Source organism: Drosophila mauritiana, chromosome 4 (assembly GCF_004382145.1).
Source record: "Drosophila mauritiana strain mau12 chromosome 4, ASM438214v1, whole genome shotgun sequence".
NCBI classification, from domain to species: domain Eukaryota; kingdom Metazoa; phylum Arthropoda; class Insecta; order Diptera; family Drosophilidae; genus Drosophila; species Drosophila mauritiana.
This window is the reverse complement of record NC_046671.1, coordinates 158,116-174,531: the sequence shown is the minus strand read 5'-3', so window position 1 is coordinate 174,531 and position 16,416 is coordinate 158,116. Positions and strand designations below refer to the sequence as shown.

Sequence of the window (16,416 nt, the reverse complement as noted above, 5' to 3'; positions counted from 1 at the left end):
TTTATATGGTCGGAAGTACTTTCTTTCTTTTAGCTGTTACATACTTTTCAATGAATCTAGTATTCCCTTTTACTCTACGAGTAACGGGTATAAAAAATAAAAGGCATAAAGGTAGCACCTACCGTGTAGTTACATACTTCAAAAAAAAATCAAATCGGTTTTCAAATTCATAATATTTGTATAAGAATTATAGAAAAAACGGTAAAAATTCCATTTTGTTCTTCGTACCCGTTTATTTTTATTTCACTTATAAGAATTTTAATTTTCTGATTATGGTAACAATTGGTATGCACAAATTATTATTCATACAATTAGCTTAAAAATTAAAATTATCGAAAGGAATATTTATTCCATTCCTTCCTATTTAGCGTATTTCTGTAGAGTTTTTGCTTAAATCACAATCATCGACAAATTCAACGTGTGTGAACGGAAAATGACCATTTTTTCCATTTAATTCTCCCTCCCATTGTCCATTAATGTTTGTTTTAGTGACTTTAATAATATCACCTATTTCCAATTTTAATGCAGTCTTATCGTATGCGTTCGGGACCCTTGACTGTTTTACGCGGGCATATGCAGGTAGTTTTCGCTTCGATAAATTAAAATGTAAGACATTATTTTTTTAAAAATACTTTTTTGCTACACTTACATTTAAATCTGTTCTTTTAAGAGTACTTTCAAATACATTGCTAGATCCCGAAATGGAAGGTTCGTTTTTGTCAATAGCATCTTCATCCATATAATCGTCATACTAAAAAGAACAAATTTAAAAATGATTCGTCACTTTTCAAAAATCAATGCCTTTAACTAACTTATTTATCAAAGGTCGATCGCAATTTGGCCTTCTCTACTTGAGCGGACGAATATATTGAAGGCTGAAGGCATTGGAGCTAGACCATTGTCAGTTTTATCATTGCAAATGGTTTTTGTATGCTTAATAATGTATTGAGATTGTAATCAGACTTTAAAGAATCTAATATCCGACACCGCAACAATTACTATTTCTGAACAAGTTTCTCGGCTATCAGATACCCGCTAGTCATCAAATAGGTGTGTGATGAAGAGCTCAATTTACATTTTTACATACATACATATTTACATATTTACTTCTGACGTCTCCTTGACATTATTGACCCTGATCCGTCCCACTAGTTTTCGGGTTTCTTTCCGATTTTACATTATTAATATACATATACTAGCAAGTTTGTGCCGCCGTAACGAAAGTTTTATTTGCATTCCATAAAAATTGACGCGACTGGTTTTACCGAGTTCACAAATAATAGCCCCGTGAAAATAGCTTTCAATTGTAGTGTTTTAACATAATAGCGTTTTAAGAAAACAAACAAATTAAAAACGGGAAACCCGTTACAAAAAGGAATATAAAATCCGAGGATTTGCTTTTACGCACCTGTTGTATATAAGGAACCGGTATTTGCCCAATTTTCCCCGAGGAGTTACGCGCAGTCCACCATTGATCCTCGTCTTTTCGAACTATTGTTAAAACTTCACCTCTTTGAAAAGGTAAATCATCTTGATCCTTTGATAAATAAGAAAATTAAATTACTTACAAAAATGAATAATTGTGTAAATGCTCACGCTGCCAACGAAATCGAACTTTCCTATTACTTTTTCCACCCTTCTACACGCAGGCCGTTTTAAAGGGGTTGTATCCAAATAATGAAGAGTGTAAAAAGTTAAGAGTTTTGGTAGATTGTCAAAAGACTGATCCCCAATGCGGTAAACGATTTGATCCTGTTGTTGAACTTTGTTAATGATGTAGTTGCTAACTTTTGTATCTTCTCTAAATAATAAAAATCTTTATAAGTAAACAATTATTTTATAACAGGCGCAAAATCCTTAAAAACTAATCAAAAAAAATAAAAACTAAACAAAAAGTTAAGATATGAAAATCTATTTTTTTTTCTAATGTATAAACATTTTATATAAATAAAGAACTTTTAAAATCAAAAAGAATATTCTGAGACGTTAATTCATCTAGTTCTTCAATAAATGCCGCATGGCGAGACATACAGTAGAAATTAAGTTCTTTTAATTCGCAATTGTTTTCGTTTACATCGTTTAATTCTTCAATTTATTTACCCCGTCAATACATGGCGCACATATTACATACATACGAAATTACAATGGCTATGAGATATCATCATTGACATTTTATCATCGGCCTTAAAGGTACATTCCACACTAAATTAAAGAAATACAAAATTAATTTTTATGACCGTAGAGGCTTGCCATTGGATCTAAATGTCAAACAAAAAAAAGAGAGAACCCTATAGTCGAGTTACCCGTCAACTAGTGGAAGTGCGAAAGAGAAATTTCAAAATTTTTCTGGGTAAGAAAATTATTAAAATAAAATTAATAAATTGATTAAAATTATTAAAGAGTGGGCGTGACAGTTTTTGTCGGTTTACGGGCGTTAGATCTTAACTATTCTATCTTTCTAACTTTCTGAGATTTCGGCGTCCATACGGACGGTATATACATATACTTTATCGGAAATGCTTTCTTTTACCTATTACATACTTTTTAATAAATCAGTATACCTTGTTTTTGAAAAAAAAAAAAAAAATGTTAAGCTTTCCGTCACATTATGAAGCGCCTGTTTTTTAAGCACATATTTTAACTTAACATCCAAAACTGATCACCCAAAATTTTTACATTTATCTTTCATGTTACTTTTATCTCTAAGGTCTATTAAAAAAAATATATCCCTTTTTTAATGTAAGAAATTTGTTTATATTTGAAAATTACAAATAAATATTTTATGTATATATATAACACGTATTCTTGCTTGCAATGGAAACACAGGAATTTCTATATAAACCTTCATGGTAAACTGCGATTAGGAAAGGCAGACATTAATTATTTCTCACTATATACAATTTTAAGTTTAATTTTTAAAATAAGAATAAGCTAACAGAAATCAAACGATGAGTACGCAATAAAAGTCTTAATGTATTAATTTTGTTTACTTACCTTACACAAAGTACATAATCCCCTGCTATCGAGTTACTATCACGGACCAAAAATACTCCCCGCTCCCGTTCGTTCATTAAAACTTCGGTAGCATCCTGTCTAGACATGGGACCAAAGTACCAGCTATTAAGAACACATTTGGATGTAAAACAATTGATAGTTTTTGGTTTAATCTTGATCTTAAATTACCTGTTCCTATCAGAAACGTCAAATGTATCCATTTCCGTTTAAGGTTTATCTTACACAAATTACAACAAATTCCGTGGAGATTAAATAAATAGAAATTATGTGATATAATTGCCAATATCGCATACAGCCGATTATATACCAGAATTCTTCAGTGATTTCATTTTCGAATTTTTGCCCTTAAAACATTTGCCTTTTATATGTGTATCTAGCTGGGCCACACTTTGGAAACACTATCGATAATGTTAGATCGACAATTTCCAGTTAGATGTTTTATGTCAATATTTTACCGTTGAACTGTAATGCGGCAGTTGCACAGACCACATCCGATTGAATTGAAATCCTTCGAGCAACTGCACAAAACATGTTCTTTAAAAGTTTTCTTGAAAGGGTGGGATTTTGGGTGTTTACCATGTCCTTCCGTCAGTTGCGTCGTCATTGTATTTTCATTAACATAGTCGTTGTGCAGCTGGTCGACCGACAAAAATCAAAACAATAATGGGAAGAATAATACTAAAAAATGTTTTACTATGGAATTGCATTTCAGTTTAAACTTTTAGGATTATATGTTGGCACACAACATTCTATTGATTCAAGAATGGCAAAAAATAAAAATTAAAATATGTTAAGAACCATACAGAATATACCACAATTGTTTATTGATATGTATTTTAAACTATTCAAAAATATACATCAAGGACCGGTGCGTCATTAAAGTAATTATGTAGTATGTTTTAAAAAAAAATAAAAACAAATAAACCTAGTAACATAAATCACAAAATTTTAAGTCGAAGCATAAAATTTTATTTAGCCACGCTTTTTGTTTTTTAGCTGTAACACCTTCATTATAAAGAATGTTATTTTATCTGATGGCATTGATCTAACTCTTATAATGTAGATATATGCGCGTTAACATTAAAATATATGACGAATGCGTATTAGTGCGTATACCCTGTAAGGGAAAACATCACATTATATGGACTACGGGACAAGATATAAGCATGTATATCGTTGTTGCCGATTATTGATCGAATTAATATCCACCATTTTGTAGTTGTGTGTTTCATTTAGTGAAAAGTCGAGACGTCACAATAAACTGGATTGTTTTTGTCAATAATATTACCAAAATGTGTTAATAGGGGAAACTTTTGTGTTAATACCAATGGCAAATATAAACTGATATTAAATGCAATTGTATAACCTAAGTATATAAACATATTTTGCTTATGTGTAGACATCTGAATACATGTACGTATTCTATTTCATCTGTAGTGGAAAAGCCAATATCTTGCTTTGCACTAGTACACTAATGCTTATTATCTTAAATATTGGTATTGAAAAAGTAATGTTTAAAGTGGTTATATTTTATACTACATCGTGTGTGTATATGGCTACACATAATCGGTCGAATATATAAATTTAGCTAGAATGGAGTAAAACTATATTTGTGGAATTTTTACTAGTGTAAATTTGATATGCCCTGTTTTCCATTTATTTTGGAGATATTGATTGATTATAGTTTCGTTTTAAAGCATAGATTTCTGAGGCTTTCTCGAGTATTTCCTATTCAAACTATATGAGATGTGCGAGGGCATATTTTTAAATGTTTGGATACCCAAACTTGTTTTAAGCGCAAATAAAACCAATTGTATTTGTACAGATATATTGATTAATTTTAAACTAAATCACCTTTTTTTTTATTATTTTTCATCTTTCTATTAATTAATTGCGATATCTTGGAATGAAGACAATAGGCATGTGCCACCTTTTGATCTATTTATAAATGAATAATTAATTAAATGGAAGACGGGTATTTTCACAAACCGAACGCCTTCGTGATCAGATCTCTTTATTAGACATATCTCTAGTTATTTATATATTAATAGCCCTGAAGGTGCATTTCCGCCTTTCCAGCGATATATTTATCACATCACAAGTGATAATTCTCACTTGGTTTTATCAAAAAAAGTTTAATTTTTATAAGCTTCTTACAGCCTTTGCACTGGTTATCATATAGCATTTCCATTAACCCTTCAGGGCTGCATCATCAATTACCACTATCATTATTATGAAATTTTAGTCCTGTGGAGTTTGGCGCTGCCTTTTTAACGCTCTTTCTAGATTTGTTAAAAGCACTTACCGCTTTTTTAAATACTGACACTAAGTACGAAAAACCCGCACTGTTCAATTCCTTTTTTTTTTTTTTTTTGCCTGAACCGAGTCTATATTTTGATAACCGAATATACAAAACATTATTTAAAAGTATTTTTAGTATTAAAAAACCAGACTAGATTCGTTTACAAGTATTTAACAATTAGAAGGAATCGCTTCCGACCCTTAAATTATAATTATATTCTTGGACAGGATCACTAGCCCAGTCGGTCTGGCTATCACCGTATTAACGTCGAGATCTTAGGAACTATGAAATCTAGAATGTTGAGATAAAGCATGCAAATTTAAGAGAAATAGGCGCAAAGCGAGTTTGTTTCCTGATTTTGCCACGCCCAAAGTTGTTACGCCTTCAACTTTGAAAAATGTTCAAAACGGCCGCGTCCACAATATCGGAAAATATATAAATATTATTATTAGTTTGGCCAATTTGCAGCGGTATAAAAAACAGCCCCAGTTTTAAAATTTGTTTATAATCTTCTTATTTGTTTTTTTTTTTTTTTGCATAGACAACTTTCGGAAAGGGGAAAGGTAGAGTTGAGTGCTTGTTTAATGCGAACCCTGGAAGTGAAATTTCCTAGTTTTAGAACAACTTTATTTATTGATTAAAAATTTACAAATATAGAAGGAACCTCTTTCATATAAACTATTTCTGTATTCTGTATATTATATTTTTTATTCTGTGTTTCTTGTATGTTTCCTTGTTCAGTATTACATGCCGAGGCGATCTGGCTATGTCGGTGTGTCATTCGTGTTTATAAACCGGAGATGTAAAAGCTGAAAACTAAGCATGTTGATTTTTGTGATTTAAAAAGTCGATTTAATAGCAGTCACTGCAAAATTATGATTGTTAAAAACTATAATTGTAATAAATAACATATATATATGAATATAAAACCTGACAACCTATAACATATTTAAATTTAATTAGGTTGTCACAAAATGCAACGGTTTTATTGGGTGTGAGAAACGGATTCCACGATACAGCAAAAGGCCTAGTGGACTTATCAATCGATACAGTCACCCACTCACATTATAAAATACGATATCATGCCTGAAACGTACCGTTGCTTACGAATCAATGTGAAAAAAAAGAGTTTTTCCACAACAGGTAAGGATATACTAATATTTAACTGTGCCCACAACCTTTAAAGAATTTTACCTTTTTTAGGCAGCAAAAATGATTATAACAAGGAAATTAGTAAAAATTTAAAGAACAATAGTATTGAAATCACAAAGCCCAATACATGCGCTATATCAGTATTAAAAAACGATGTGAGCGCACCAGCTGCTATACTAATTTGTGCTCATAAAACGTTGACTGAATGTAATTGCAAAATCAGCAGGTTAAAGCCTAGATATTTGGGCTCCATTTTTATCTCTATCTTGTCCCGTAAAATGAATTCACGTCAACGTTATGTCAATTTTTTATTTATACTATTAATTGCAATTCACCATATTTCCTTGTCGAAGTCATTATTATTGGAGGAAGGAAATTCAACGGGCAACAACAGAACCATTTCACAAGAAAAGTTTAATGGAAATCATAACTTCAGCAACAGCACTGGAATCAATATGATTTCCGGGACATCATCTATAGTGCAAAAGGATTATTTGGAAAAATTAAATAATTTTGAGCGTAGTGTTGCAGCTGTTCTCATAAAAGTAGCATATGGTACAACCTCAACAACCAAACGAAGCATACCAGACACAAGTTATTCATTAGGTCTAACTACTGTTGCAACACCATTTTTAACCACGCAGAGGTAAGTCGTTGAAAAATCTCTTAAACCCTATCACTTGATGATTAATGTCTCGCTCTGATTCATAAACAACGAAAAATTTGTTGTATTTAAAGGCGTAAAAAGTCTCCATTTATAATCTGGTTATTGTTTTTGTTGTTCTCGAAACTGAAGTAAAAAAACAAACAAAAACGTCCTTATCGATTATTTCCTTGTCCTCCCGATTATATTATATTGTAGCGTATCGAATGAGTTTATTAAATTTTTTGTATTTATTAAGCCAAGTCGAGAATCACATTCAGAGTGACATAAAGACTTTTAATTAAATAAAATTGGTAACAACCCAAAACTGCAGGATTTCTTGTTTACTTTAATACTTAATTGATTGATTGATAAGCAAATCAAATGCTGGAGAATTTCAGGCAAGTGAATTTGAAGTTTTTTTAGACAATGATTTTCAACTATTTTACAATTATTTCGAACACAATTAGTGCTTTCACGGCGACGTTTAGGACTTTGCATCTGTTTTAACCGCTTGCTGATCGCTCTGAGGTGCCTGGAGTTTAGGACTGCCCACACGGCTGTTGAGAACGAAACCTCTAAAAGGCCAACAATATCGCAATTCCGTTTTACACGGAAAACACAAACAAGGCCATATATCACTTAAACGGTTGGAGACTAAAACCGGCCGAAGATGGATTCCTTTTAATCCAACGCAGAGTGATCCCATAGTCCCATAAACACATGAAACAGATCTTTTAAACGTTTGCAGTTTGAACGAATATGCGCGCTAAATACGCTCGCATGAAAGCGTCAGCAAAATCATGTATTTCTATCGGAGAGGCGCGTGATTTGTATACCCGTTACTCGTAGAGTAAGAGGGTATACTAGATTCGTTTAAAATTATGCAACAGACATAAGGAAGCGTTTCCGACTGTATAAAGTTTATTAGTCTTATTAATTTCTATTGATTTGCCAAACAACTAAAGCTCTTAAGCCGTCGAAAACTGCCACGCCCACACTTTTGAAAAATGTTTAAATTTTTCTTCGTTATATGTTTGTCTTGATAATTTTAATCTGTATACCAAGAAAAGTGTATTCCCGCCCATCCTTTCACCGGCAAAACGCCGAATACGGTCACGGCCACACTTTTAAACAATTTATTTAATATTTTTCTTATTTTATTCCTTAATTTCACGTTCGCATTCACACTAGCTGAGTAAGGGGGATCTGATAGTCTTGTAAAATTCTATTGACTTGCCAAAAATATTTTAGGCACCCCCACAAACCACCCAAAACTGCCCACACTTTTCAATGTTTTGATTTTTTTTTTATCGGTATAACAAAAAACACTGGCCACGCCCCTCCTTACACATAAGAACGGTTAAGCCCACACTTTTAAACCATTTTTAAATGTTATTCTCATTTTATTCCCCAAAATCTATCAATATCCCAGAAAAATTATGTAATTTCCCGTACGCATATTCACCCGCTGACTAACAGGTATGGTAGTCGGGGAAATCTCTTGTTTTATATGTATATATTTTCCTATTATTGTACTGATTGCCTTTTAGCGAAATCTTCTCCCGAATAGAAACAAAACTTATTGCGCCTTATTAAGACGATGTGGCAAAGAAAAAAAAACTGTTTTTCTGTTAACGTCCTTAATAAGTAAACAATATTTTAATACTTATAATCGTATCCTAAATGCGTATTCTGTATATATTTTCAGATATCACTCGTCACATCAACAACATGGTGTCGGTGGACGTCCGAAAAATTATGAACTAGACTTGGAGAGGGACCATGCATTGCCAACATCTGCGCCCAACGCAGACATACTAAAAAGTAATAACAATCCGACATACCCGAATCCAAATCGCCACCATTCACATGATAGGGATCGTCACAGGAACGTCGGACAGCATAGTTCGACGCCAATACCATCAAGTAAGTACGATGGAAATATTTCGAAAGATTATGTTCTTTAATGTGATATCTTTGTAGTTCCCAACCTTTTAAAAAAAATGAATGGAGCCCAACCGCCAACAATACCAATGTATCCTGGTGACATTCCATCATATTCTCCACCGTCTCGGGCCTTTTTCACACCTCCACTTCCACCGGAATACCAAAACCCATTTGCAGACAAGCCCACTCTACGTGGTACCAATAACGAGGGTTTAATTGCAGTGAATAGGCGTCCTATCCCACCGCCTAGTTTGATGCCCAGCCAAGACCGAATACCAATTCGACCACCAGACCTGGGAAGCAATAATAACGACGCCGTTCTCAATTCAATGACAGACTTAAATTACGCCCCGGCTGGCATGGATGCAAAGAATCGTCTCGAAGAAAAGTTTTCCCATGGAACAGTGTCAGATACATCCGTAGTAGAACGAAAAAAAGCTTTGAACACACCAGCACGTACCAGCGGGGAGGAATTTTTAAACGAAAAGGCAAGTAGCGCAAAAGGACAGGGGTCCTATGAACTGGATGCCATTGGTCCAAACAAGAAACAGGAAGTTTTACCTAATATTAGACGTATTCTGGGATCAAAAAATGGTGACATACCACCGGTTTTATTGAAGCAGGTAACTCAGCGACCCATAATTACATTGCGGCAACCTCCCTCTTCACCAATTGTACTGATCGAAAAATCAACATCAAACGAGGCAATTATAGATGCTGATGCACCACCCGTGGTTAGTCCTAACATTAATCATAGCAAATACCACCCCGGGCAGCTGGAGTATTATGAGAATGCGACTGCAGGAACGACGCCATCAGCAGCTGCTGCAATAGGAGATGTATCAGCTACTTCATTTTCCTACGCCACCACAAATGCGGGTCAGCCAGGACATACAGGAAAGACAACGGACACTATTAGGGAGCTTGGAACAGGCGTAGCCGACCAGAATGCTATTGGGGCAGCTGCAGCTGCGACAGTACACACAACTTGGGCATGGGCATGGAATATTCACATCTATCTGTCAGTTGTACTTTTCACTATTTTATCTGTATATTCGCTTTACAAACTGCTCACCTATAACAAGCTTACACATTTGTTCGCACAGGCATATTTTGTGTGTATTAATCTGATACTGATTGTGATCTGCATATTGAGAATATTTTTCCTTTGCTTTGATGCATACAATGTTCATGGTAGCTTTAATTTATTTACTTCAGAGCTCTTTCTTAATCTACCGTCCACATTTTTAACAGTTGCTTTCTCTGTTCTTATATTGTTTCTCTTCCTTAAGTCTCTAAACCACAAAAATAATAGATACTCTGCTCTGATAAGACCGTTGACTGTTGTTGTGGGTTGCGGTGTCCACGTTGTACTTTGCATTACATTGCATTATGTTGAATCCTATACCTTAAAAAATCATCACTTATATTTTCAACAACAGCAGCAACAGCAGTACTTTCGTCGGCAGCAACTTTATAACCAACAAGGCCAGCCTACTGCTACAATGTCTCCATCGGCAATTTTGCCACCACCGCCCCGGGTATTGACTTTAATATGTCAGATAATTTATATTTTTATATGCCTGAGCCTAGGGCTGCTATATCTTTACATATACCGCATTTTAAAACGCATTCTTCGCAGCAAATCTCAAAACTACATACATGGCTATCAAAATTTGTCTTACGCCATTCACATTACGATTGCCACAGCTCTATTGTTTGTACTATTGGCAGCCCTTCAGATATTCGGTGCTATATATATTTCATGTCGTCATACAAGTATTGTGGATGTCGACTGGCTGCAATGGGGATATCAGTTCTCTCTGCGTCTGATAGAGATAGCTATAATTACTTTAATGTCCTGGGTAGCTGGACTAAAGACAAGTGTCGGGCACGATTCTTTGAGTGCCGTTGCAGGCGATGTTCGCATGATTGGTTCTGGTATGGGTGCATATGGCCAAGATGGTGGTACACCTAACAATGCAATCAGAGAAAAACATGTTGGAAACGGCACAGGCACCCATAACTCAAATGTGACAAATTTTTTTCTTCCATGCACATCAAGCTCTAGTCAGGAGCATTTTGAAACTGACTACCCAGCTGTTTGCAATGCAAATACGAATCTTCATACATACACAATGCGGACAGGAAAACTTATTTATGATGACAGTTACGCCCTGAATTCGATGGGACCAACAACCGCTACAACTTCAAGCGGTCGTCCTTGTGAATATCAACTACAGGAGCCTATGTACCAAAGGCCATATGATACGGGGTCAATTGGAAGTACTTTAAATCAACAACATCAATTAAATCAAATGCGTTTTCAAGAGCATCCGACATATATGAGTACGGACTACATGACAGATTCAGGACCAGATCATTACGAAAATCCAAATTTCAGTTTGCACAGTACTGCAATTGCAACAACTGAACAAAAGCGAAGAGATATTTACGATCAAAATGGAGTTTCATTTAACTCAAATTCTGGGGCTTTGCAGCAGCAAGTAGAATTGTTGCAAAACAATTGTTATTCTGAACCACTAGAGCAGGAAAACAAGAGATATGAATTTAACATCTTTGAGCGACCTGTGTTTAAAGAAAAATCAGTTCACAATGTTCAGCCAAACAGTGAGTGTATTCAAGACCGACAAAAAATAACAAATGGGCGCGAAAAAAAGTTTAACGGTGCACTTGAACGGCATGTCTTTGAAAGCACGACTCATGAGCGCCGCAGTTCCAACTCAGCTAATTCGTGCTCTTCGTCAAATGGGGGAGGTGGTGGGCGATTTGCAAGTTTCAATTCATTTGAACGCGCATATTTCAACGGCGTTTGCAAAAGTGGTACTATTAGCAGCGTAGGCAATGCTGGTGCTTTAGGTCGAACCCTTGAGTCACCAGTTGCGTCTGCTGAAACTCAACGAATAGTCGCCAATGGAGCGCAGACGTTAGGAATACCAGATAAAGACAGACCACGGTATTACCAGAGAGCAAATGGACGTCATTCGAACATAAGGTCATTGGAGAGTGAAACTGAACTGTTTAAAAGTATGCCCATAAGGGAGAACCATCTACAGCAGTTACCTTATGGTCATAATTCCGAGGATGAAGAAGATGAAGAAGATGACACTATATCGGGAAATAATGTAGAGTGTACAAACTTGATAAATAACGACCATGGTTCTGTAATTCCTGTTGAAGATACTGCACCAAATTCTATATCTATGAATGCAAAAACATCATCACTTGTCGGAGCAGCGGCAACTAAAAATTCAAATTATCGCGCACAATTACATATGCCAAATAATGGAAAGCATAGGTCGGAGTTATGCACGACTTCATCGGCTTCCGTGGCGTCTGCATCTTCAAATTCATGCACGACATCCAGTGCTTCTGATAGTATGCTTGTAGCAGACCAAGGCTTTCTGCGATTTCGGTCCATAGACGATCCCAATTCTGTTCAAAACGGAAGTAATTTAGATTCCGAAAGGACTGCCGTTTCATCCCTTCGTCTTAAAAGTTGCAGTGCGACTGTAAATGGCATCGATTGCTAAGATTTTTAATTCCGAGACTCATAGCTTTGCATGTCATAACGATAACTATCTTGTTTTATAACTCACTATCAATCAAACGCGGTTTTGATTGTCCTTTTATGTCAATAAGTAGTAAAATAGACACTTTCAACTATCTTCAAACTTGTGATATATAAATATATAACAAAACTAGCGAAAAGCAAAATTAAATCTATATATGCGTATTTTCAGTATACCTATCATTCGATATATAATTATCTAATGCTTACTCTAAAACATATATATTTATTTAAAATTTCATTTTAAAAAAGTTTTAATGCGTAACTCCATATTTGATTTTCGCATTGCATTTTGTTCGAAATCCATTTCATAAAACAATTAATGCATTCACAAGTGTATATTAGGTCATTACGTCTCCAGCCATTTATTATTTACCTAGTAAATATGTATATATTAATTAAATACTGAATAAATATGATCACAGTATTTCTCCATGAAAACATATTTATAATGTAGCATACTGATTAAATTTATTATATAAAAGTATCCGTTAAGATGAATGCAGGATACGAAATAGAATTAATTTTTAATTATGATTTTAAAATATTTTGTACAATCATTTCAGAAGAATTTTGCAAAGTTGTTTGTAAAAAATAATTTATTTTGTTCGCATATGTATGGAAAAAAAGACAAAACATATAATTTTGTCAGTGAAAAGTTCATAAAAGAAATAATTGCTTTCATGTAAAATAAGTATTTCTTATTTATTTATCGGCTTATAAAAACTAAAAGATTTTCTTAAGAATACACAAATCTAAATTCGTTTAATATAAGTAAAAAGCCTGTTACAATTAAACGTTAATTACATAGTACTGATTAGTTAAGGCTATTGCATTTTCTATTGTTAAAATCTTCAAAAATATACGGATCCTTATAAATAATTATAATAAGGTATTCATTTGTAAGAATATAATTTTACTATTTCTAGGCAGCATCGTCAAACTGTCGTATTAGGAAGCCATACATAAATTATTAATATTAAAGATGCACTGTACATACTTTTACATCTATATGGAATATTAATTTCTCTGAATAATAAAATGATAAGTATTTACAAAGAATATTTCTGAATTATAATTATTCATAAACTTTGTACACATTAAAAAAGAAGCAACATGTATGCATGTTCTTGAATGTAATTACCTTAAATAAGCTAGCCCAGAAAAAATAAATATTAAATACAGCATTTACATATCTTTTCTTATTATTTAGTAAAAAGGATTGGAATATAAGTATCTTAAGGTAACTTATATTGGATATTTTGACCAATTTTATATATTGTAGGTATTTTGTCAGTTGGATGAACCTGGTCGGACAATCATGTAATTTTATTATACATATCACACAAATATAACGTATACATATATAACAAGAGATAATGCTATAGTCGAGTTCCCCGACTATCAGATACCCGTTACCCAGCTAGTGGGAATGCGAACACGAAATTTAATCATTTTTCTATGGTATCTATAATAGGGATATTAAGGAGTAAAATGAGTAAAAATTTTAAATAAATTATCAAGATTACATACATACTTTTCAAAGAATCTAGTATATCTTTTTACTCTACGGAGTAACAAGTAGAAACACTGTTACTTGCTATATAATTTTTTTGTAAATTAAATTTTTACCGTTAATCATAGATTAAATGTGTATACTTGATTCGATTAAAAATATAAAGTGGATGTATTCTTATTTAAAAACACTAGCCGAGTAGATTTGGTCATGTCGGTCTGTCGCTTGGTACACTCTAACTTCCATTCGTTATGTTAGTAAATGTCCAATCATAAATGTAACCCCGCTAGGTAGAGCGTGTAGAATTAGTCCATTTCTATCACGTTTTTTTACCTGAGTACCGAATATATGAGAGAAAAACTCGGCTTTAGTGTTCTCTCTTGTTTTTACCTCGTTGTTTTTAAATTATGCTTACCATGGCCATAATTCGTACATAATTAATATTACTTATTTATATTTTTATTTTTGGATATAGATTTTCTTGTTTTCTAACGAGCTAGCGAATTAATTAGAGCTATGGCAGCAGAGGCCTTCAGCTAATGTTTTATACCATATTTTACATCTAGATGGATAGAATAATCTTGTTAATGTTTCATTATATTTGGTATATAGGTATATGATAGACGATTTTAATGTATTTAAGGATATTTAATATGTTTGACGGTGTGGGAATTAAAAGGCGCTCTATTGGGTTGGTATTGTTAAAAATGTTGCTTCTATGGTTTCTAAGATGGATACAGGTGGACAACAGGTGTTCCAGGTTGTCTGTTGGGTTTGGTCGTGGAAGTGCATGTGTGTGTCCGAGTCTCTTAAGAAGATTTTGGTTGGATGTTTGAAACCAAGTTAATGTTTTTGTGATTTTTGTTAGGTATTTCTTGTAGTATTCGTTTTTTAAATATTTACGAATGTACATATGTCCTGTGTGTTAAGGTTTTCAATAGTTGTAAGTGGTTGGTTTGTTGCTTGGCAATCACCGAGTTGATTTCCTGGTATTCCAACAAGTCCTAATATCCAAAGGAGTTTAAATTTGGTATTGAATTTTTGTAGTATGTTGCGAGCGTAAGATGTGTAGTGATCGCTGTTGTTTAGATTTTTAATAGCTTCAAATGCGGAAAGTGAGTCTGAACATATGCAGAATTTTCCTCTTTTATTTTCGTGAGTTTCTACGGCCTCTATAATGGCTATAAGCTCTGCTCGGCTTTGCATTTTTCTATTATTCGGTCTTCTGATTGTGCCTTTTAGAGGATGTTTTCGGTTGGAGTTGTTCTGAAAGCACCAAGAGAGATCCTGAAGGATGTGTTGATCATCATTTAGTTTTCTTAGTGTTGATTTTGCAAAAAAACCATAGACAGTCGATAGATATAGATTTAATATTGCCACACTTTATCTTTGTGTGTTCAGATGAATATATATAAAAGTACACAGCTGTAAAAACTATTTTTCATAAACTATCGATGGCCTAGTTCCATTATCAAATGGTTTTGCAACAGATGTGATACTGAAAGTTTTTAATCGTTTGTACAATTGTTTTTGGCAGCACTTATTGTTATAATAAAAACAATAATAGTATTCGAATAATATTCGGAATATCATTTCGTGCTCCTTCTTACTTTTTCAATTATTTTTTTTATTTTGCAGAAACGAAAAATTATATGTACAAATTTTTGTTGTTAGGTTTGCCAATATTTGTGTCACAACTAGATGCTCAAAACTCAAATTTCAAAGAATGCAAATATATATATATATATATATATATATTGTAAAAATTGCATCAAAATTTATTAAATGTGTGAGGCAGATGAAGATATGCCCAACAAAATAGTTGTTATTTAGGATCTTTAGGTATTACTGATATCGACATGTTCTTCCAAATGTATATTTTATACTGTTCCGAGAATCGATTTCTGTTCTGATGCTGATAAAATATATAATAACTAGATAAACTGAATCCTGGAATAAACGATATCTTTCCTTCTTATTATTCTTAACGATCTAGGTTGCTTTATTGACACTTTTCGTTCTTCCATATTGGTATAACATAAGTGAAGGAAGCCTTAAATGTGTACTGACACGACATTTCGTAGGATAATTTTAAGAAGAACTTGTGTCGCTCCCTCTTTTTGCTTTTAAAAATAATTAAAGGGGGCCCACGTTTTAAAATTTCCACCGTTCCACAATTGTTACTAAGCATGCGACGCTATCTTCACGCACTTAGCCACACATAACAAAATGTTGGTTGGAAAAGT

The 16,416-nt window shown here is 33.6% G+C and overlaps 2 protein-coding genes and 1 long non-coding RNA gene across 6 annotated transcripts; 1 reads left to right on the top strand and 2 right to left on the bottom strand.

Moving 5' to 3' along the window:
* Positions 1-208: 208 nt before the first annotated feature.
* LOC117146295 (adapter molecule Crk) lies at positions 209-3,413 on the bottom strand. 4 transcript variants are annotated; one of them, XM_033312309.1, is made up of 6 exons: positions 3,184-3,413; positions 2,995-3,117; positions 1,597-1,816; positions 1,409-1,537; positions 650-751; positions 209-589 (listed from the first exon to the last, which is right to left on the bottom strand). In XM_033312309.1, exons 1-6 carry the CDS (start codon positions 3,213-3,215, stop codon positions 365-367), a joined length of 831 nt encoding a protein of 276 aa, XP_033168200.1. In that variant the 5' UTR covers positions 3,216-3,413; the 3' UTR covers positions 209-364. The 4 variants fall into 4 exon arrangements, with proteins under 4 accessions (XP_033168200.1, XP_033168201.1, XP_033168202.1 ...); XM_033312310.1 differs by having other exon boundaries at positions 1,597-1,801; XM_033312311.1 differs by lacking the exons at positions 1,409-1,537; positions 1,597-1,816 and having other exon boundaries at positions 498-589.
* Positions 3,414-4,235: 822 nt separating this feature from the next.
* Positions 4,236-13,716, top strand: LOC117146282. Its single transcript, XM_033312286.1, has 5 exons — positions 4,236-4,428; positions 6,281-6,460; positions 6,521-7,115; positions 8,824-9,041; positions 9,099-13,716. Exons 2-5 carry the CDS (start codon positions 6,400-6,402, stop codon positions 12,614-12,616), a joined length of 4,392 nt encoding a protein of 1,463 aa, XP_033168177.1. The 5' UTR covers positions 4,236-4,428; positions 6,281-6,399; the 3' UTR covers positions 12,617-13,716.
* An 865-nt stretch (positions 13,717-14,581) lies between these two features.
* LOC117146287 lies at positions 14,582-16,310 on the bottom strand. Its single transcript, XR_004459784.1, has 2 exons — positions 16,241-16,310; positions 14,582-15,457 (listed from the first exon to the last, which is right to left on the bottom strand). It is a non-coding gene; the product is annotated as an uncharacterized LOC117146287 (long non-coding RNA).
* Between the last annotated feature and the right edge of the window lie 106 nt (positions 16,311-16,416).